Source organism: Monodon monoceros, unplaced genomic scaffold, assembly GCF_005190385.1.
Source record: "Monodon monoceros isolate NGI ecotype Baffin Bay Population unplaced genomic scaffold, NGI_Narwhal_1 Super_Scaffold_18, whole genome shotgun sequence".
Lineage (NCBI taxonomy): Eukaryota > Metazoa > Chordata > Mammalia > Artiodactyla > Monodontidae > Monodon > Monodon monoceros.
Genome location: NW_021703774.1, coordinates 94524085 through 94546444, shown reverse-complemented (window position 1 = coordinate 94546444; position 22360 = coordinate 94524085). Strand labels below are relative to the sequence as shown.

At 38.0% G+C, this 22360-nt stretch overlaps 1 protein-coding gene across 7 annotated transcripts in view; it reads left to right on the top strand.

Annotated features, from left to right (window-relative positions):
* Positions 1–809: 809 nt before the first annotated feature.
* Positions 810–22360, top strand: part of SNX7 (sorting nexin 7) — a 98558-nt gene continuing 77007 nt past the window's right edge. For all 7 annotated transcript variants that reach the window (XR_003794559.1, XM_029230034.1, XM_029230029.1 and 4 more), the window contains exon 1: positions 810–1141. Coding sequence is in view for 6 of the 7 variants with exons in the window: in XM_029230034.1 (XP_029085867.1) it covers positions 902–1141 (240 nt within the window). In the remaining variant the exon portion in view is untranslated. The remainder of the gene's footprint in view (positions 1142–22360) is intronic.

Here is a 22360-nt window from a genome sequence, read left to right as displayed (position 1 = left end):
CCAAGAGAGGTTTTGGAAATCAGTCTGAATTAGCCTCTTCTCTATGTGCAAAGTTCTTAGATGTTCTTTCCTGGCTGATGGGAGAAAAGAGCTGGGGCTGACGCGAGTAAGTAATAAAACCTGAAGATAGTTCCAAATATATCAATTTGCATTCAATTATCCATTATTTTTGGAAGTTAGTTGTTTTTTTTTAATAATAAGCAGTGAACAACTAAATAATTACAGTTTTGCACTGGCATTATAAAGACTGCAGATTATTTCTTGGTGTCAATGTCCAGTCCTGCTCGCTGTCCTCAACTCTTAGTAACATTCTTGCTCATTAACTTCAGGATGACCTCCAGGAATAAAGATACATTTGAAAGGGGCTGAAAATCGTTTTTAAATCCAACTTCCCTGGCTTAACAGTGAAATGACCACACAGTCCGGTCACTGGGTCAAAAATCAATTACAAATCAGAGGAGGTTTTGCATTAGCCTTAGTAAAAGACGGACTCGAAATCCACAACCAAGAAAAAAAGGCAACCATTAAAATGCAGGAAATACAGTATTGGCTTTTTCTCTTGGCGAGATAGGTCGGCTGCTTTCCAGCCCCGCTGTGGATGCTCTGAAGTTCACGGTTCGCTCCGTCGCTTCTGCCCAGACCCCCGCCCCCGTGGAAGCTGTCGTAGGGTAGCCCCGCAGCCAGGTCCGCACGAGGACGCCCCCTTCCTACCTTCAGGGGACAGCGTCCCTGGCCCCACCCTAGCCAGAGTCCGAGAGTCCCACCCCTTCGCCTCCTGCAGGCCCCAAGCCAAGTGGGGATGAGCCTGGGCCCCGTGTTCGCCCTGGCAGTTCCGCGTCTGCGCAGCGGACGTGGGGCTGGAGCGGGGCTGGCCGGGGAGGCGCAGGATGCGCGGGAGCCAATGGGCACGCTCGGGGGAGCCGGGCTGGCGGCGGCGGCCGGCGGGGCGCGCACTCTCGGGATGGAGGGCGAGTGCCGGGCACCTCAGGCGCGCTCCTCGGGCCTCCCGGCTCGGGGCGGCGGCGGGGAGAGCCCGGGGGGCGATGCCCCCCTCCCCGGCAGCAGCGGCTCCTCCGCCTTCCTGCAGGCCGAGGTGCTGGATCTGGACGAAGACGAGGACGACCTGGAGGTGTTCAGTAAGGTGAGGGCGGCGCGGCGGCTCGTCCCGGGAAAGTTCCAAGTCAACTCACGGAGTTGGCCCCGCCGTGCGGCGGCCGCCCCAGCGCGCTCGCTCGGCCCCGCTGGAGACTCGGAGCCGGGGCAGGGTGGGTCTCCCCCAGCTGCCCGACCCCGCCTGGCGGCTCGCCGGCTCCGGGGCTGCGTCCCGGCGGGTCCCGAATAGCAGCCGCTCCCTCGTCTGCACTTTGACCTTATGTTTGGCAGGGCCTTGGCTTCGTGGAGTCTGCAAAGTTGTGCTGTTTCCCCCTTTTCTCCTCTTCCCTTCTTTGACGCGGACATTTCCAGTGACAGTGCCCGAACCCGGGAGACGGTGGCCCAAAATTGCCCCCGCCCCTGGCAGCTTCTTTTCAGGCGCAGCGAGCCCTGAACTCTGGGAGCGAAATCATCCGAGTCTAGAGAAATTATTCTTGATTTAGTGTTGTTGCTGGTTGTGGATTGGAGACTTGGGTGGCGCCGGAGGTGAGTCTCAAGTCTAGTGGGAAGAGGCGTGAGGGAATCCCTCTTCAGGAGAAAACGGTTCTTGTGTCCAACGGGGAAGCTCCTGCGCTGCGGAGCTCAGGATTTTTCAGATAGTCAGCTCCTGCTACCCAACCCACAGACGGCGCTTTCGTTTTTAAAGGTTACCCGGGGAAATCTAGGACCAAAGGGCCCTCTGAACTTGTAGGATAGTGGGAGAGAAATTGACAAGGGTTACTGGCCGACTTGTGCGTGTAGGCTGGTGGTTGTAATATTTTTTTGGGGGGGGGGGAAGAAAAATACCATTCTTGCGGGGCCGTTCAATGCCACTGCATCTTCTCTCGTTGCTGTTGGCAGAAGACTTGAGATGGGAACATTGTATTAATTACTGAGAAGCCTGTACAGTAGGTAAATGTTACCTTGAGCTGTTAAGAAAAGCCAACGAACTTCACCGCTGCTTTATTCTGGGAAAGAAGTTAGAAAGTGAACAAGCATACTCTGACCCCAAAGAGGAATATGTAAAACTCCCCTTTTTTTTCCTTCAGGATTAAATGAAATGGTAGGAACAGTTGTATTTGGGAGGTTCAGAGAGAGTATCAGTTTTGTACCCTTGATGAAGTCACTTGACCTTTCAATGTGTTTAAATTCTAAAATAATGGAATTGTTTACACTTTTATGTTCCACACATATTTTATGTTCAGATCAAGGACAATTGGCCAGTTCTTGTTTATATTGCCTTCTAAGATACCATTAGGCTATGGTATTAGTGTATGGGACTCTGCACTGTGAATCTTTGGGGGCAGGGGGTACGGGGAGAATGTAGGGAGTGGCAATTGCATATCAGAATCATCTGGGATGGTTTAAATTTGTCATGTGGTTTCTCTTTCCCCAGATTCTCAGTGTCCCAGCCTCAACTGAGAATCACTGTTTTAATGAGCCTCCGTAGTCAGAGGCGGATTTTAGGTGAAGTTAATGAAATTTAACTTTAATTTAAATTTAGCTGTGTTGTTGGCTTAGGCCTCTGTAAAATGTTGTAAGTTACTGGGAGTTGTACAGGTTCTAGGTGGAAAGGGAATGACAGGTTGTAGCCAGAAGCATTTCTAAGTTGGCGTTTCTGGTGAATTGCCTAAAGCTACCTCAGAAGAAAGGAATCTAGAACTCTATGGCTCCAACCAGTTGTTGAGATTTTTTTTCTCATTCTAAATAAAAAAATTGTTTTTCCACCTAATTTTGTGTTTGTAATTTTGTGTCCTGTTTGAAAAGGATGTAAGCTGCAGCACCATACTTAACCTCTGCTTTATTAAGCAGGGCATATAATAATGTGCAATATTGTATCTTTACCTTAATCTGTATGGCTGCTTTCTATAGAAGAGGGTCTTAACTTTTTCTAAGTGTCCAACACATGTAGTTATACACCACTAGCAAGCAGGGTGGATCCAAGTGTATGGGCCTTGCCTGCTTCTATTTTAGTAAGTTGAATTTTTCAACCATTAACCACAGATAGACAAGCAAATTTAAGAAAGTTGTCTTCATTTGGCCTACTCTCTCTACTACTCCCTTTTTAGCCTGCGCCTCTGTAGAACCCTGCCACTGTCCAGCCTACCCTAAGATGTTATCAACCATTACTACCAAAGTGTACTAACTTTACCCTTTAGTACTTTGAGATTGACCATTTTCATATTCAGTTTATATTTACAATTGTAGTTTCTTATGTCCTTAGATTATTTATGAATATATATACCGTGCCCCTGTCCAGAAGCTCTTTCTTTTTCTCTTTTTTTAATGGAAATATAGTTGATATACTATATTATATTAGTTTCAGGTGTATGACATAGTGATTTGACATTTATATACATTATGAATTGATCACCATGATAAGTCTAGTAACCATCTGTCACCATTATAAAGTTACTGCAATATTATTGACTATATTCTCTACACTGTACATTACATACCTGTGACTTAGTTGTTTTATAACTGGAAGTTTGCACTTCTTAATCCCCCCAACCTATTTCCGCCTCCCTCCGCCAAACTACCAGTTTGTATCTATGAATTTTGCTTCTGTTTTGTTTGTTCATTTGTTCTGTTTTTTTAGATCCTACAAATAAATGAAATCATAAAGTATTTGTCTTTTTCTGTTTGATTTATTTCACTTAGCATAATATCCTTTGGGTCCATCCATGTGGTTGCAGGTGGCAAGATTTTATTCTTTTTTACGGCTGAGTAATATTCAATTGTATACATATATACAACATCTCTTTGTCTATTCATCTATCAATGGACACTTAGGTTGCTTCCATATCTTGGCTGTTGTAAATAATGCTGCAGTGAACATAGGGTGCATACGTCTTTTCAAATTAGTGTTTTCACTTCTTCAAATAAATACTCAGAAGAGGGATTGCTGGATCATATGGCAGTTCTATTCTTAATTTTTTGAGAAACTTTCATACTGTTTTCCATAGTGACTGTACCAATTTACATTCCCATCAGCAGCGCACAAGGGTTCCCTTTTCTCCACATTTTCACCAACACTTGTTTTTTGTTGTTCATTTGATAATACCATTTGGATAGGCTTGAGGTGATATCGTATTATGGTTTTGATTCGCATTTCCAGTGATTAGTGATGTTGAGCATTCTTTTCATTTGTCTTCTGGCCATCTGTATGTCTTCCTTGGAAAATTATCTATTCAGTTCTTCTACCCATTTTTTAATTGGATTGTTTGTTCTTTTTTGTTTATTTTCTTTTTCGTGATTGTTATTTTATTGAGTTGTATGAGTTCTTTATATATTTTGGATATTAACACCCTTATCAGATGTATCACTTGCAAATAACTTGTCCCATTCAGTAGGTTGCCTTTTCATTTTGTTGATGGCTTTCAACTGTGCAGAAGCTTCTTAGTTTGATGTAGTCCAATTTGTTTAGTTTTGCTTTTGTTGCGCTTGCCTGAGGAGACAGATCCCCCAAAATATTGCTAAGACCGATATCAAAGAGCAACTGCTTTTGTTTTCTTTTAGGAGTTTATGGTTTCAGGTCTTACATTTAAGTCTTTAGTCCATTTTGAGTTTACTTCTTTTTTTGGTATAAGAAAGTTGTCCAGTTTCATTCTTTTGCATGTAGCTGTCCAGTTTTCCCATCACCATCTATTGAACAGACTCTCTTTTCCCCACTATATATTCTTGGCCCCCTTTTCATAAATTAATTGACCATATAAGCATGGGTTTATTCCTGGGCTTTCTGTTCTTTTCCATTGATATATATGTCTGTTTTTGTGCCAGTACCATACTATTTTGATTACTATAGCTTTGTAGCATAGTTTGAAACCATGGAGCATGATACTTCCAGCTTTGTTCTTCTTTCTTAAGATTGAATTGCCTATTCAAGGTCTTTTGTGGTTCCATACAAATTTTAGGATTGTTTGTTCCAGTTCTGTGGAGAATGCCATTGGTATTTTGATAGGGCTTGCCCTGAACCTGTAGATTGCTTTGGATAGTATGGAAATTTTAACAATATTAATTCTTCCAACCCATGAGCATGGTATTGTCTTCAATTTCTTTGATCAGTGTCTTATACTTTTCAAAGTATAGTTCTTTCATTTCTTTGGTTAAATTTATTCCTACGTATTTTTTTTTTGTAGTAATTGTAAGTGAAATTATCTTCTTAATTTCTCTGATAGCTCATTATTAGTATATAGAAACACAACAGATTTCTGTATGTTGATTTTTGTATCCTGCAACTTTAATGAGTTCATTTATTAATTCTAATAGTTTTTTTTTTTTTGGCATCTTTAGGGTTCTCTATATATAGTATCCTGTCATCTGCAAACAGTGATAGTTTTACTTCTTCCTTTTCAATTTGGAAGACTTTTACCTCTTTTTGTCTGATTGCTATGGCTAAGACTCTCAATACTGTGTTGAATAAGGGCAACCTTGTGTTGTTCTTGATCCTAGAGGAAAAGCTTTCAGTTTTTCACCACTGTATATGTTAGCTATGGCTTTGTTACGGCCTTTATTATGTTGAGGTATGTTCCCTCTATACCCACTTTGTTGAATTTTTATCATAAATGGATGTTAAATTTTATCACGTGCTTTTTCTGTATCTTTTGAGATGATCGTATGATTTTTATCCTTCATTTTGTTAATGTGGTTTATCAGTATACATTTGCAGGTCAGAAGCTTTTTAAAGAGTAGGCTCTTTGGCTTATAATTATTCCTTTTTTTTCTCACAGTACATTACAAGTACCTTGTAAATACATGTTAAGTATTTTTGTGTAAGATTCTGTGCTAAGGATTCTTTGGAAAAAAGAAATGCAAGATTCAGTTCTTGTTATCACAGTCTTGGAGTCCGGTTGGAGGATGTGACAGAAACTCTAAATGACAGTATAAATCAAGAGAGATGGAAAGTAAAACAAATTATTGTTCTGAGTTTTCAGCTAATCCAGTTAAGAGAAAATGATGCCAACTCTCAATAGAGCACAGGGAATGCAGAGGATATTGACTTAAAAGAACAAGAACAGATGTGGAAGGTAGGAGAACATAACTGATAATTCGAAAAAAGGAAAAGAAAAAGGATAAAAAGTGTAACAATAGTGTAATAATTGTTTTAGAACTGGGCCAAAATGAGATGAGGCTTGCAAAAAATTTACCTAGAGAAAAGGAGCAAACTTGTCTACATTTAAAAGAAAAAGTTCTTTTTGGGGAAAAATAATATATTAAAATAAATTGCCTTTTTTAAAATTAAATACTGTAATGTGTAGAAGAAACAGCAGTTGAAACAGAGCGTAGGTAAACAGGTCACAGTGAAACACTGAGATGCTTATTTGTTACTCAGTAAATTATAGCTCTTATTATTGGTCTTTTAAATGGTATTCAGTACCATAAAGTGAGATCTATATCATTTAGGATAATCAGGGAATTTACAGATGTAATTATCGTCATCACCACTAGTCGACTTCGAGAAGTCATGGTATGCAGGCTTGGTACTCAAAAGCTAGAAATAAGTAAAAATTCTTTTCAAAAATAAGGGGGAAGAAAGGAAGTTCTGGAAGGTATAGACAAGTAGGTAGACAAGAAGGTATAGACAATTTCAAGCTCTGGTAAAGCTATCAAAGCAACAGAACTACTTAGTATATTTAGTATAAACACTTTGAAAAGAAGGAGGTGATCATTTTTAATAAGAATGGTGGAAAACTACGATTGTTTTTAGGTAAATCAGAAATATAACAATGTATATGTTTATTTGAACAAGCTTTTGAAGGAATCACTCATATTTTTGTGGAAAAGGATATTTTTGAAAGAATAATGAGCTATGGTTGTGGAGACAACCAGCTCATATATATATATCAATATGTGTATGTGTATATATATATATATATATATATATATATATATATATATATATGATCTCTATCAATCTGGAAATTCAGTGTAGTGATGGAGGGACAATTATACTATTCAACAATTCTCTCAAATACTTAGAAGAAGATATTGGAAGTCTGGTTATTAATTTTTCACATTTGTTGTCTGAACCATCTTTATTCAGTTCCTATTGTTTGCATCTATTATTCATGGCCAGGATAAGAATCAGAATTCTCTTCCATGATTTAAATGAAGAGAGTTTAATGCAAGGACTATTTATTTATAGCATTTTGGGCAAGTTTCAGGAACAAAGAAAGGATACTGAGGCACTTAGAGACTTGCAGTAGCAAAAAGCCTTTAGCACCCCTAGTTCTAAAGGGAAGAGAGATGGAAATAGTGTTGCTGGAACCCAATGAGAGTTGGAGCTGTGGAGAAGTGGCCATTTCCACATGAGCTGTGTTTACACGGAGATGTAGCTAAAAATATGCCACTGCCTGAAGTGTGGCACCAAAGCAAGGAGGAAATGGGGGTATATTCCCTGAGCTCCTCTTCTCCTGTTCTTGGATCTCTGCTTCTGGCCCCCACTAAGCAAGCTGCTCAGGTGATGGCATCCATAGGGATCTGTCTCCTAAGGGACAGAGAATAGATGGATGAGAGCTGGAAGGGTGGGGGTGAAAAGAGAGAATAGCCAGCATAATACATAATACTACAAAAGTGTGGAGAATAACTGGATAAAGACAGCCACATCACCACCTCCCATCCTGTATGCTCTTCTATAATGTGACCTGCCACCTTCCTATCAAGAGGTGGGATCTATGCCCCACTTATTGAATCTGGCTAGGATTGTGACTGCTTTGACCAGTAGGGTATGGTGGAAATGATGCTGTGCAACTTCCAGGGCCAGATCACAAAAGGAAATGAAGGCTCTGATTTTTTTCAGTGGGACAGTGTGCTTTTTGCCATGTAAGACATGCAACCTAAGGCCTCCATATTGTGAGGAAGCCCAGGCTACATTGAGAGACTACATGTAAATGTTCCAATCAGCAGCCTCAGCTGAAGTCTCAGGTGCCATCCAGCATTAAATGACTAACTTGTGAGTGAAAATGTCTAACATGACGTCAGCCCCCAGCATTGAGACATCAGATCTCAGCTGAGGCCCCACATATAATGGAGGAGAAACAACCCATTTCTGCTGTATCCTGTCAGAATTCTTGACCCTGTAAACCAATGTGCATAATAAAATATAAAAACAAATTGTCTTGGGATGGTTTGTTATACAGCAGTGGAAACTGTACCAAAAGCTAATAGTCTGTATAACATAATCAGTCTTCCAGATTTTTGATAAATTGGAATACTGGGTTTAAAAGCAGACTATGAAATTTAATTGGGATAAATTAAAGTCTTGAAGGAGGCTCTACTCATCATTGTAAATTAAAATATAGCAAGACGTAAACTTAGTATTTAGGAGCAGAGACTCTGTAGCTACACTGCCTGTGTGTGAAATCCTGTCTCCACTGCTTACTAGCTTTATTTCCTTTGGCAAGTTACTTAACCTCTCAAAGCCTCAGACTTTTCATCCGTAAAATGAGGGCAAATAATAAATATGAGAATTAAATGACTTACTAAATGTAAAGAGCTTATAAATAGTACCTGGCCCTTAGTAAACCCTCTTGAATATTGATCAGTTATACACAGCCCCTGTAGGATCCTGCTGTCCAAAAAGAACGACAGTGATGGACATGTTCCAGCTCTGTCTGTTTAATGTGGCAGCCACTGGCCACATGTGCCGTTTGAGCACTTGAATTGTAAACTAGTACATCTGAGGAACTGAACATTTAATTGTGTTTAATTTGAATTAATTTACATTTAAATTTAAATAGCCACCTGTGGCTAGTGGCTACCAGTTTGAGGAGTACAGGTCTAACCAAATTAATATTTTATTACTAGCTTGGATTATGATTACTCAAGAAATATCCTTGAATTAATGAGTGGTTTTCTACCTTGGTAATCTGTACAGAAATATATAAAACACACACACACACACACACACACACACACACACACACACACAGTATTTACATATGTATGCATGTGTGTAGTGTGGGCATATATGAATGTGTATGTGTATATATACACACATATGTATGTGTGTGCATGTAGAGTGTGTAAGCATAGTGAATATTTCTATGTATGTATATATGTAGTGTATGTGTGTATGCATTCTCAATTGTCTCACTTAAAACCTAGAATACACGATTAAAGCAGGCAAGTCATGTGTTCCCATTTCTCTGACCTTCATACTGATCCTACCTCAGTGGGTTTTACCATTTCGATGGTTACTCAGCCATAAAAAGAAACGAAATTGAGCTATTTGTGATGAGGTGGATAGACCTAGAGTCTGTCATACAGAGTGAAGTAACTCAGAAAGAGAAAGACAAATACTGTATGCTAACACATATATATGGAATTTAAGAAAAAAAAATTGTCATGAAGAACCTAGGGGTAAGACAGGAATAAAGACACAGACCTACTAGAGAATGGACTTGAGGATATGGGGAGGGGGAAGGGTAAGCTGTGACAAAGCGAGAGAGAGGCATGGACATATATACACTATCAAACGTAAGGTAGATAGCTAGTGGGAAGCAGCCGCATAGCACAGGGAGATCAGCTCGGTGCTTTGTGACCGCCTGGAGGGGTGGGATGGGGAGGGTGGGAGGGAGGGAGACGCAAGAGGGGAGAGATATGGGAACATATGTATATGTATAACTGATTCACTTTGTTATAAAGCAGAAACTAACACACCATTGTAAAGCAATTATACTCCAATAAAAAAATAAAATTAAAAAAAAAAAATAAGAGGAACCAATAAAGTAAAGGAAATTAGGGCTGATCCAGGGTTCCTTCCACTAGGAGCTCCACTGTCTACCATCACAGTCCTCTTAGATGTTAAGTACTCTTATATTCCTCCCAGAGGAGGAAGAGTAGGTGAGTGAAGTAGAAAGAAGATGTAAAATCCTCAGTTCTCCTGATGAATGAGCATATATGGTCAACAATAGAATTAAAACCAACAAGGAACTTGCAGGATAAGTTTGGAGAGACCTTGTATAAGACCATTTTATGTGCAAACATTCCTAGTGATTTTCAGTGACGGAATGATCAATATACCCAAATGACAAGGTACCTATTGAATCTGAACAAACAACATATTTTCAAGGTCATATGGAGTATTAATTGTACTATAATTTGAACTGTTCATGCAACTTAAGTTCCATTCCACTCTCTGTATTTTAAAGGGGGAGTTGATGTCAGAAAATGGCAAAGGTATATTATGTCATCTATGGATACCAGTGCCCTGATCCTTGGAATGCTGTTTTGAGATAGAACCTTAGATCTAGTCTGGGCTTAGCAGAAAGAGGGCTTGGATCCATCAGCACTGTCTTTCATTGGCACAAGGAGTGGGGAGGGTTGCAGTAGTAACAGTCTCGCCATACATTTGCTATCATGAAGGAGAATAAACTAAGGGTTTCACTGATGATATGTTCTGGCAACTGTGAAGAAAGGCTGGGAAGAACAAAATGTAGTTTAGCTTGGAAAAGACTTGGGCTGATTCTTTTAACAAACTTTATGAAGAGTTGTTATGATCTAGGTGGATTAAATGTTTATAGTTTTGAAGGGCAAAAGTAGAACCACTAGGTCAAGAGTATGTGGAGATCAGCTTTAGGTCAGTTTATGGAATAGTTTTCTAATTGAAGGTTCCAAAATGAAAGGGATTACTCAGCTAGGCCATAAATTTTGTCACTAAAAATGCTCTGGCACAAGCTGGATGACTGTCCCAGAGGAGAAGAGGGTGTGACAGTTGCACTGTCCCTTCCCGCTATTAAGAGGGAAATAAGGGCTTCCTGGTGGCGCAGTGGTTGAGAGTCTGCCTGCCGATGTGGGGGACACGGGTTAGTGCCCCGGTCCGGGAAGATCCCACATGCTGCAGAGCGGCTGGGCCCATGAGCCATGGCCGCTGAGCCTGCACATCCGGAGCATGTGCTCCACAACGGGAGACGCCGCAGCAGTGGGAGGCCTGCATACCGCAAAAAAAAAAAAAAAAAAAAAAAAAAAGGGAAATGAAATTTTAGCATGCTAAACTTAACCACAGGAGCAATGGAAAGCCTTAATTAGGTGGTCCTACTCATCCCCTCAACTCATCTCTACAGTTTCATTCCCAAACTGAACTATGTTTCTCCATTCCCTAATTCTTATATTTCTCTTCCCACACCTGTTATCTTTTCCATCTGATTCTCTGCTAATGATGTGATGATTTCTTAGTTATCTAGGATAAAATACTAGGTCTTACCTTCTGTTTATCCCTTTCACTCACTTTCCCTGTCCCCTACATATCTGAAATGTCCCAGCTGGTTTTATCTTCTTGGTATCTCTAGAATTAGTGCCTTCTTCTCGTTCCCACTGCTCCAACCCCAAGTAGTATTGGGTTTACATTTGAGAACCATTAAAATAGTTCACAAGAAGACACAAGGTCTTCTTTCTTCTCATGTTTTGCCTGTAGTCTGTCCTGTGTGCTCACAGAAAACTGATGTTTACAGAGCACCCAGCTCTGAACATAAAGAACATATTGTCACATTGTGTCATTCAAGACTCTTGGTGATTAGGCTACACCGTGGCTCCCCTCACCTCTCTCTCTCTCTCTCTCTTGCTCTCTTTTGCATGTGTGCATGCGCACGCGCCTTAGTACTCAAAGTATGTTCCATGAATCTATTGGATCACCTGGGAGCTTGTTAGAAATGCAGTTTCAGAATCCACTCCAGAAGCAATGAATCAGAATCTGTATTTTAACAGCATTCCTCAATGATTTATTTGCACCTTACAATATACTGTTGGGTCAACAAAACAAAATCCGTTCTGTTATTTACGGCCCATTGTAAAGCGGCTTCCTCCTTAAGAGCTTCTTCATTCTCCAGCTAGAATTAATTTCTTCCCATAATTTCTTCTCTGTGCTCCCCATAATAGTGTTTTGAATCTTATAATACTTAATACATTTTGCCTTATAAAGAGGTATTTGTTTCTCGTCTCTAAAATCTTAATTGCTTGTCTATCTCCAATAAATTAAATTCCTTGAAGGTAGAAGAGTAGGAACTCTAAATGTTAATGGAATAAATACATTAATGAATGATATGGCCTGTGCCTTTTTTCATATATATGGACACAGTTATTGCAGTAATTTTCCAATCATCTGTTTTCAGTAAATTCAGTTTGTATTGTATTGGTCTTTCCAATCAGGTTACTAGACCAAATAGAATTTAAAACAAATTTGTCTTGACAAATGGTGAGTAAATATTATTGATGGATGACACAGAGCTATGTTAAGCGTCAATTCTGGACAAAAGCTCCTATTTAGATTTCATTAGAAGAAATAAACACAAAGCATAAGAAAACCCAAGGGAATCATTTAGAAACCTTCTTACTTGGGAAAAATAAATCCTTTGAAGCCAATAGCATCTGTCTCAATCAGGGGGCTTGGTTGCAAGCAATGGAAATCAACTCTGGCAGGAAAGGAATGAAATAGTAGCTCACAAAGTAGATTTGAAGGCTGGAAATGCAGATGCAGAAAGGGACAGGCACTAGCAGAAACTATACCCAGCGTTATGGTTGGAAACAAGATTGGATGTTGTATAGCCAAAAGAAGAAAAAATCCATGAGAACCTATAGGAAGAAGAACTATAGAGTTCTTTTGTGCAGATAGCAGTATTTTATTTATTTATTGGTCAGTGGCAATGGGGAAAATTATTACAAGTATTTTGGGAAAATAATGTTAAAAGACTTCAGATTTGAACTTAATAAAATATATTCTATTGGGTTTTGAAGGTGGAGTTTTATTTTTGCATTTTGGGGGTTCTGATAGGATGCTCTAGTATAACTCTGAGAGCCTGCTAGTTTTGCAAGTGACTAGTGTGATCAAAAGGAAACACAGATTCAACAGTTATGCAGTTGTAGTGTTCAAATTTATTTTATTCATGTATTTTTAATTGTATCCCACACTTTTCAAAGAGGATATTAGACTAAAAGTTAAAATAAGCATTTTTAGTCACTTTAAGAATATACTTTAAAGTTGTCTCAGTAAACAAATGGAGAGTTATGTGCTTAAAAGTTTTGTCTATTTTAAACAGAATATTTGAATAACTCTGACACTTCATATATCCAATCACGCTGGATAATGCAGTGCTACTTATAGTATTAATAAAAAAGGGTGTAGTTAGACAATCAAAATTATTAGCAAATACTGATATAAAAATCAGTAAAACACATCTGTGATAAAACAGAAGGTTAAATCAGTAGTTTCTAAAATTGAAACAAATAATTTTTTTTGGCCTTGAGAAATGCTTTGGTATAACATACCCCTTTTTAATTGTGTTTAACTAACTTTATTGAGGTGTAATTATATACCACAAAATTCACCCATTTTGGGTAGATGATTTTTTGTAAGTAAATTTACTTAGTTGTACAACCATCACTGTTAACCAGTTTTAGAACATTTTCATCTTCCACCTCAAATCCATCATGCCATTTCCAGTTAATATCCATTTTTACTCCCAGCCTTAGACAACTACTAATCGATTTTCTGTCTTTATAAATTTGCCTTTTTAGGACACTTCATATAAATGGAATTGCACTTTTTGTGTGTCTAGCTTCTTTCATTTAGCATATTTTATTTTTTTAGATCATTGTTTAAAAATTTTTGATATAAGAAATAAAAATTTCATTTTAAAATGAAAAACAGAGATTACTGATTTACAATGAAACATTAGGAAAAGAAATTCTGTTTACAGTTAAAATGGAAACCTTATTATATGTGACCAAAAACTAAAGGCAAACTCTTGGTATGTGAGTTTTCAGAACTGGGGGGAAAAAATTCCTATTTTGTTCTTTTGTATTAACTCTGAGAAGGTTAAGTGTGTGTATCCGTGTGCATACATACATAATACATATGTACATATATATTTATATGTATTTAACCTGGTTGAAAGTTGAATGGTATTTTTTTGTTAGGTTTCACTAGATAATGCGGTAGTACAAACAGCCTCAAGATCTTAGTGGCTTACCTGCAATAAAGACTTCTTTCTCAGGTATGTACCTGTCAACTGTGACTGAACTGAGAGTCTGGTCCAGGCTTTGAGTCTGCTTCTTGTGTTTTCTTCATTTTGGGATCAAGATTAAAGGAGTGATGTTAATTGGGACATGTCATCCCTGCGGCAGAGGGAAAAGAATATGAGCACCGGTGGAAACAGGCAATGGCCTCCAAATCTTCTGCCCAGACACATGACACCATCCAAAGCAAGTCACTGGTCAAATTAACTGGGGTGGGAAACTTATTTTCCTTCCATAAGGAGGCACTGAAAGTTACCTGGTAACTGACCAGGAGGTGTTTTCCTTTCATAGAAAGACAAGGGGTTATTGGGAACAATCATAGCGGCTCCCACAGTGGTTTTGTGGCAAAATCATACGCAAATGGCATGTTGAACCTTTCTGAGTAAGGAAAACTAATTTTTTTTCTATGGAGTGTTAAATACAAAAAAGAAAAATTTCCACTAGATAAGAAATTACCCAAGCGTAATTGAGATAAATGGAAAGGCATTAGTCATGATTAATAACCTCTTACTGGTTAATGCTCGTGAATAGTCTGATTAGGATCATACAGACCCTTAAAAACCTCTAGCTGTGCAACAGATATCTTACTTTGGATTTCAGGTGCAACGTTCATTTATCGTGGAGCTCTCCCTTCCCTTTTTTCAAGACCTATAAGATAAAAATGTGAATACTTAAAATTCTGCCACAGTAAACGTCAAAATGAGTTTCATTGGTTATATCTTCATCAAAGCCTGTGTTCTTCCCATTTGCCTCCTTTCTGGTCTCCCAACGTCCTAAGTCCTTTCCTGCCTTAGGCATTTTTGGTTCCCCTGACTGGAATGCTCTTCCGTCAGTGTTTTTCATGGCTGGCTTCTTCTCACATCACCTCCTTACAGACACCTTCCCTGACAGCTCTCTCAGAAGCATCCCTCTCACTTCCTGCCTTAACCACTTACTCCAGCAATTCATTCCACTTTATCTGGAATTTGCTCCCCTGTTTATCAACACTTATTTATATCTGGACTTATCTTGTTTTTCTATATTTTTATTCGGTTATCATCTGTTACCCTCCCCCCTAACTATCGTGTAAGCTTCATGAGAGAAGACACCATGCCAGCCAGTCTTGGCCACTGTTGTATCTCAGCCTAGTGCTTGATACATAGTTGACATTCAATGAACTTTTGTTAAGTGAAATAAAGGTGCTATACAAGGTGCTTTTGGTGTGTGTGCATGGGTGGTGGTGATGGTAGTGGTGACTGAGTCTTGGCTCTTCCAATTAAGAAATAAGTGATTTGGGGAGAATCATTATTATCCCTATGGTACAAGCTTATTTATCTGTAAAATTCAGGTGATGATAATTGAGCTTTCTTTCTTCAGATTGTTGAGAGGATTAAATGAAATAATGCAAGTGTATGGTGCTAAGGTGCATCCCTGGCACTTAGAAATGTTGGTGGCTGCTAACTGATCAGGGAGTTGGTTGCTGAAGGTTGGAGCGGCTGTGGCAGTTTCTTAAAATAAGGCAACAAAGTGAGGTTTTCAGCATCAGTTGACTCTTCCTTTTACAGATGATTTCTCTGTAGCGTATAATGCTGTTTGATAGCATTTTACCAACAGTAGAACTTCTTTCAAAGTTGGAGTGAGTCCTCAAACCCTCCCTCTGGTTCATCAACTAAGTGTATCAGTTTATGTAATATTCTAAATCCTTTGTTTTCATTTCAACAATCTTCACAGCATTTTCACCAGGAGTAGATTCCATCTCAGGAAACCACTTGTTTGCTTCTCATCCATTCAAGTTTTATCATGAGATTGCAGCAGTTCACTTCATCTTCACACTTCTAATTCCAGTTTTCTTGCTATTTCCACCACATTTGCATTTACTTCCTCCACTGAAGTCTTGAACCCTTCAAAGTCATCCATGAGGGTTGGAATCAGCTTCTTCCAAATTCCTGTGAATGTTGATATTTTCACCTCTTCCCATGAATCACAAATGTTCTTAGTGACATCTAGACTGGTGAAATCCTTCCAGAAGATTTTCAATTTCCTTTGCCCGGATCCATCAGAGAAATCACTGTCCATGGCAGTCATAGCCTTGTGAAATGTATTTCTTCAATAATAAGTCTTGAAAGTCTTGAAAGTCCTTAATCCATGGGCTGCAGAATGGATGTTGTATTAGTAAGCATGAAAACATCAATCTCACTGTATATCTCCATCAGAGCTCTTGGGTGACCAGGTGCATTGTCAAAGAGCAGTAGTATTTTGAAAGGAATTTTTCTTTTTTTTTCTGAGCAGTAGGTCTCAACAGTGGGCTTAAAATATTCAGTAAACCATGTTGTAGACAGATGTGCTGTCATCCAGGCTTTGTGGTTCCATTTATAGAGCACAGGCAGAGTCAATTTAGCATAATTCTTAAGGGCCCTAAGATTTTCAGAATAGTAAATTAGCATTGACCTCAAAGTCACCAGCAGCATTAGCCACTAAGAAGAGCTTTGAAGCCAGATATTGACTTCTCCTCTCTAGCTATGAAAATGTTAGATGGCATCTTCTTCCAATATAAGGCTATTTCATCTTCATTGAAAATCTGTTGTTTAGTGTAGCAACCTTCATTAATGATCTTAGCTGGAGCTTCTGGATAGTTTGCTGCAGCTTCTACATTAGCAGTTGCTGCTTCACCTTGTAGTTTTATGTTATAGAGGTGGCTTTTTTCCTTAAATCTCATAAACCAGCCTCTGCAAACTTCAGACTTTTCTTCTGCAGCTTCCTCACCTCTCTCAGACTTCATAGAATTGAAGAGAGTTAGAGCCTTGCTCTGCATTAGTTTTTGGCTTAAGGGAATGTTGTGACTGGTTTGATCTTCTATCCAGACCACTAACACTTTCTCCATATCAGCAATAAGGCTGTTTCACCTTCTTATCATTTGTGTGTTCACTGGAGTAGCACTTTAAATTTCCTTCAAGAGCTTTTTGTTTGCATTCACAGCTTGGCTAACTGTTTGGCACAAAAGACCTAGCTTTCAGCCTATCTTGACTTTTAGCATGCCTTCCTCATTAAGCTTAATCATTCCTAGCTTTTGATTTAAAGTGAGAGTCTTGAGACTCTTCCTTTCACTTGAACACTTAGTGGCCATGGTAAGGTTATTACTTGGCCTAATTTCAGTATTGTTGTATCTCAGGGAATAGCAAGGCTCAAGAAGAGGGAGAGAGATGGGGGAACAACCAGTGGGTGGAGCAGTCAGAACACAAACATCAAGTTCACCATCTTATATGGGCGTGGTTCGTGATGTCCCAAAACAATCACAGTGTAACATCAAAGATCACTGATCACAGATCACCATAACTAATATAGTAATAATGAAAAAGTTTGAAGTCGTATTGCAAAAATTACCAGAATGTGACACAGAGACATGAAGTGAGCAAATGCTGTTGGAAAAATGGCACCTATAGACTTGTTCAATGCCAAGTTGCCACAAACCTTGTAAAAAACATGGTATCTGTGAAGTGCAATAAAGTGAAGCATGATAAAATGAGGTATGCCTGCATTCCCTGTGTGGCCCTCTCCAAGATTCTCTCTCTCTCTCCTGCTTAAAAGAAAATAATAATTTGAATTTTGTTTTTATCATTCATTTGGTTTTCATAAAAGTGATGGTCCTGAACTTAAAATGGTTTGACTAATGATATTTAGACTTTATGGTGCAAAAGCAATACACATTCAGTAGAAACGATACTTTGAATTGTGAATTTTGATCTGTTCTCGAGCAGTGGTAGATAAGCTTTCCTGGTGCTGGGCAGCAGCAGTGAGCCACAGCTCCATGTCAGCCACACGATCACGAGGGGAAGCAACCGATACACTTGATGCCGGTCTGTACCCATAAAACCATTTGTTTCTCACTTTCAGACAACATTCAATAAAGTACATGAGATATTCAACACTATATTGTAAAACTGGCTTTGTGTTAGATAATTTTGTCCAACTGTAGGCTAATGTAAGTGTTCTGATCACATTTAAGATAGTCTAGACTAAGCTATGATGTTTGGTAGGTGTATTAAATAAATTTTTGATTTATGATATTTTCAATTTACAATGGGTTTATTGGGATGTAAACCCATTGTAAGTCAAGGGAGATCTGTATATGTATCTTGAAGCACTATTTGTTAAGGATTTATGTGAATTTGGACCTTGTATGTTTTAGGACTTTAAAAATGATGTCCTGTGTGAATTCTTCTCTGATTTGATCTTTTTTCTTCTAATATTTAGTTTGTGATATTTATCAATGGCCTTACATGAAGTTGTAATTGATTTTCATTGCTGTGTTTTATATATATATATATATATATATATATATATATATATATATATATATATATATATATAGCCTTGTATGCATATACCACAATTTATCTATACATTCTTATGGGTTGCCTTGAATGTTTTTGTACTTCCTTCGGTTTTGTCCACTACATGACTATATTTTAACCATAGAGATTGATTTATTCTTGCTTTAGATTTCTGTTTAATTTTGTGGGAAACTGAAAATCGAATTCAGTGACAACTCCCAGTACGTTTGACTTACTGGCAGTTAGGTGGTGGTCACATGCTGGTTCCTCTACTTAATAGCAGTTAAGAGTTTGAACAAGTGATTTAACCTATTTCCTCATTGGAAAACAAGAGGTAAAAGAGTACCTACTCAACAGTATTGCTAGCTGGTTTAAAAAAGGGAAAGAAATAGAACATACTCTATGGGGTCATGGTAAGGTTTATATAATTCACATGAAGGTTTCAAGGAGACAATATATACCCCACATTTATTCATCTCTTTTTATCCTCTGTGATCCAAGGTGAGATATGACCTCTCTGATGTTACTGAATCTCAGAAAAGTAACATGACTTGACCAGGTTCACACAGCTGTATATATATGTAAACTTGAATTAAGTTTAGTTCTGCCTAACTACAGAGACTTTTTCTTTTAATATACCAGTTTTTTTTTTTTTGCCAGAGTGGAAAATTATGTCAAACAAAATTATGTGAAACGTTTCTGTGGTCAGTATATAACTTCATAGTGCACAAAACCTGAAAAAGTCCAAGTATATTCAAAGCAACACTGTTAGAAAATAGAAACAGAAAAATGAATAAATAGATTATGATATATGCATACAAGGGTATATATACTACATAGCACTGGAAATTATGTCAAACAAGATTATTGAGTGTTGTATGCCCCTTTATAGAACACGACATAGGCTGGCTTTTCCCCCAATCACATTTTCAACAGTGTTCCACAGAAGGCCTTTCTAATTTTTTATTATTATTATAAGCAGGCAGATTGGAAGGAGTTGTAAACCAAAACACAGCTGGTAAGTCTAAATTTAGTCCCATCAAGATGAGTGTCCCTCATAACAACATGGTTTCTCAAACTCCTTCCACTTTAAGTTGCTTTTTACCAGATGTCTCTTGGTGTACGTGTTTCTTGTACATCAGCAATTTTATTTGCATGGCCTTTTCATGCCAGTATTCTGATTTATCACACTTCTCACATTGATTTTTTTCCCTCTACTTGTAAAAAGAAAATAGCTGTTTGTGCACAGATGGTGGTTGCAATTTAGTATTATCAGAGTAATTCATGTTATATTTATGAGATGTTCCCGAGTAGCATCTTAGTGAAGGATATTAAGGAAGGACACCTCTTAGAGAGATCATATCTCACCTTTTAACCTGTTTCTTTTGGAGTTTATTTCCTGAGCACTCAAATATTGGCAAGTCATTGTTTTAAATTTCAGCTCTGTATTTTATTTATTTCAATAGTAGAACTTTGGAACCATCTAATAGCATTAAAAGTGGGAGGCAAAAAACATTTCTCAGAAATTACTGAAGTTGATTGTTAACCTGTAAAAAAAATTAATGGAGCAAGGATGAAATATTTTAATTCCTTCCTTCCTTTTTATCCTTGTTTCCTTCCTTAAATATTTATTATGTACCATTCTATATACAGAAATGCTGTTCATTTGCTAGGGCTACCATAACAAAGTACCACAGACTAGGTGTCTTAAACAGCCGGAAATTTATTTTCTCACAGTTCTGGAAGCTAGAATCTGAAATTAAGGTGTCAGCAGGATTGGTTCCTTCTGAGGGCAGCGAGGGAAGGATCTGTTCCCAGTCTCTCCACTTGGCTTGTAGATGGCTGTCTTCTCCCTATGTCTCATGTTTTCCCTCTATGAATGTCTATGTCCAAATTTCCCCTTTTTTATACAGATACCAGTCATATTGCATCAGGACCCACTCCAGTGACCTCATTTTAACTTAATTACCTCTGTAAAGACCCTGTCACCAAATAAGGTCGCATTCTGAGATACTGGGAGACCTCAACATATGAATTTTGGGAGGACATGGTTCAACCCACAACAAATGCTTATAATAAACCAAAAATAGGAACAAAGAAAACTTACCCTTAATTTGTAAGTGACTTTTCAATAAATTTCAGTATTATGCTAGCACAGTGCTAATGTCCATTCATTTCAGGAAAGTCACTTAAATGGTTTCTCTTACAGTGAATGTGTTGGTTTGCAGTAAGGATAAAAGACAATGACTTCCTGTGACAATTTGGCTTACTTCTGTATTATACATATTCAAATCTCAGCCTGAAACCATCCCAAGATTTTTTGGTGTGCGCCTGTGTGAATGTGTGTTTTCACTATGCTAGCTATAAGAAAGGTATTCAATGTTATTTAAGAAGTAGAGATTTACCATGCAAATACTTTCTCTTCTGCTTTAATCTCTTGAAGAAAAAAAATGAAAAGATGTATTTTCATTGTGTGAAATATCATAAGATAATGGATGTATATCCAAATGCTAAGAATGAACGAATGTATAAATGAGGTTGAGGACGGGGAGAAAGACAGAACTAGCAGGAGAAAGAGGCATGAGTTATTGTGGAGGTAAGAACTTTGTTTGGAAAGAACAAATTTTAACGATCCATTTCTCCTGAAAAGCATCAACCACAAAAAGTTAAGTGAAGTTCTTTTTGGTCAGTTACTTCTTTGGATCTTCTCAAACACTTATTGTCTTTGCTTATTCGTGTCCAAATGTAAATCTTTTAAGTATTGTCAGTATATTTTCTTTCCTTTTTTTGAAGCGAATATAAAACTCTTTGGATAGTCACTTTTATTGAGGTTTTAAGAATGTTTTTGAGTGATTCATAGTAATTTACATCCTTCTACTGAAATCTTGGATGTTGCTAAATTTCAGCCTGTAATTTTCTTCCTTTGCTAGATATTGAAGCATATTTTTATGACACCACACTACACTCATTGGAATTGTGAGCCTTTATAAATTCAGGCAGATCTTTTCCACTCTACAAAAGGATGCATTTTAAGCAGAAGAAATAGAATGCTAAATTATGTAGTAGGTAAAAGAAGTGGGTTGTGGTGAGTTAAGAGGGTGACTACAAAGAACGCCAAAGCACATGGTTGTATGCATTGTCAGTGAAATTTAAAGCACATTTGCCCATCAACTTAAAAAACTACTGTTTATATGAAATGATAATTGAGAGAGATTTTTGTACATGCTGATTGCACATTTATTTGAAACCTCTAAATTCTGGTTTTAATGGCTGCTTAGTATTCCATTGTGTTAGCATCCCATAATTTATTTTGACAATCCCATTTTCATGTGATTCCGGACATATTTTTAAATTTCATATTTAACTATACAACTTTGAATTAAGAAAAAATAACAGATAATCAAATATGTAATCCAAGGTCTTCTGCCAAAATGGCCCTAGACAGCTCTTTTAACTTACTGGTTTTTTTTTTACAGTAGTTTTTTCAGTAGTTTTTACTGTATTTTTTTTACAGTAGTTCTTACTGTTTCTGAACACGTTAGATACAGTGTTGACTCTAAACAATTAAAAACCTTTTTTCAAAATGATGCACGTTTATTTTAGAATATTTGGAAATACAGCAACTCAGACAGGAAAATATTAAACTCAACAGCAATCCCAACACCTGGAATAACTTCTGTTAACTTTTTGGTATAGCTTCTAAGTTCATGAGTGCACGCATATCGTGAGTGCGCTGTTTTTTCTCTCCTACCCTCTGATCCCCCTCTGTCATACACACACAAATACACGTACATGCATTAGAATCTAGTTGAATACAAATTTTATAAGCTAATATTTTCTCTTAATACCATACTGGGAATCTTTTTCCAAGTTACTATATATTCTTTTAAAATATTAATCACTTTATT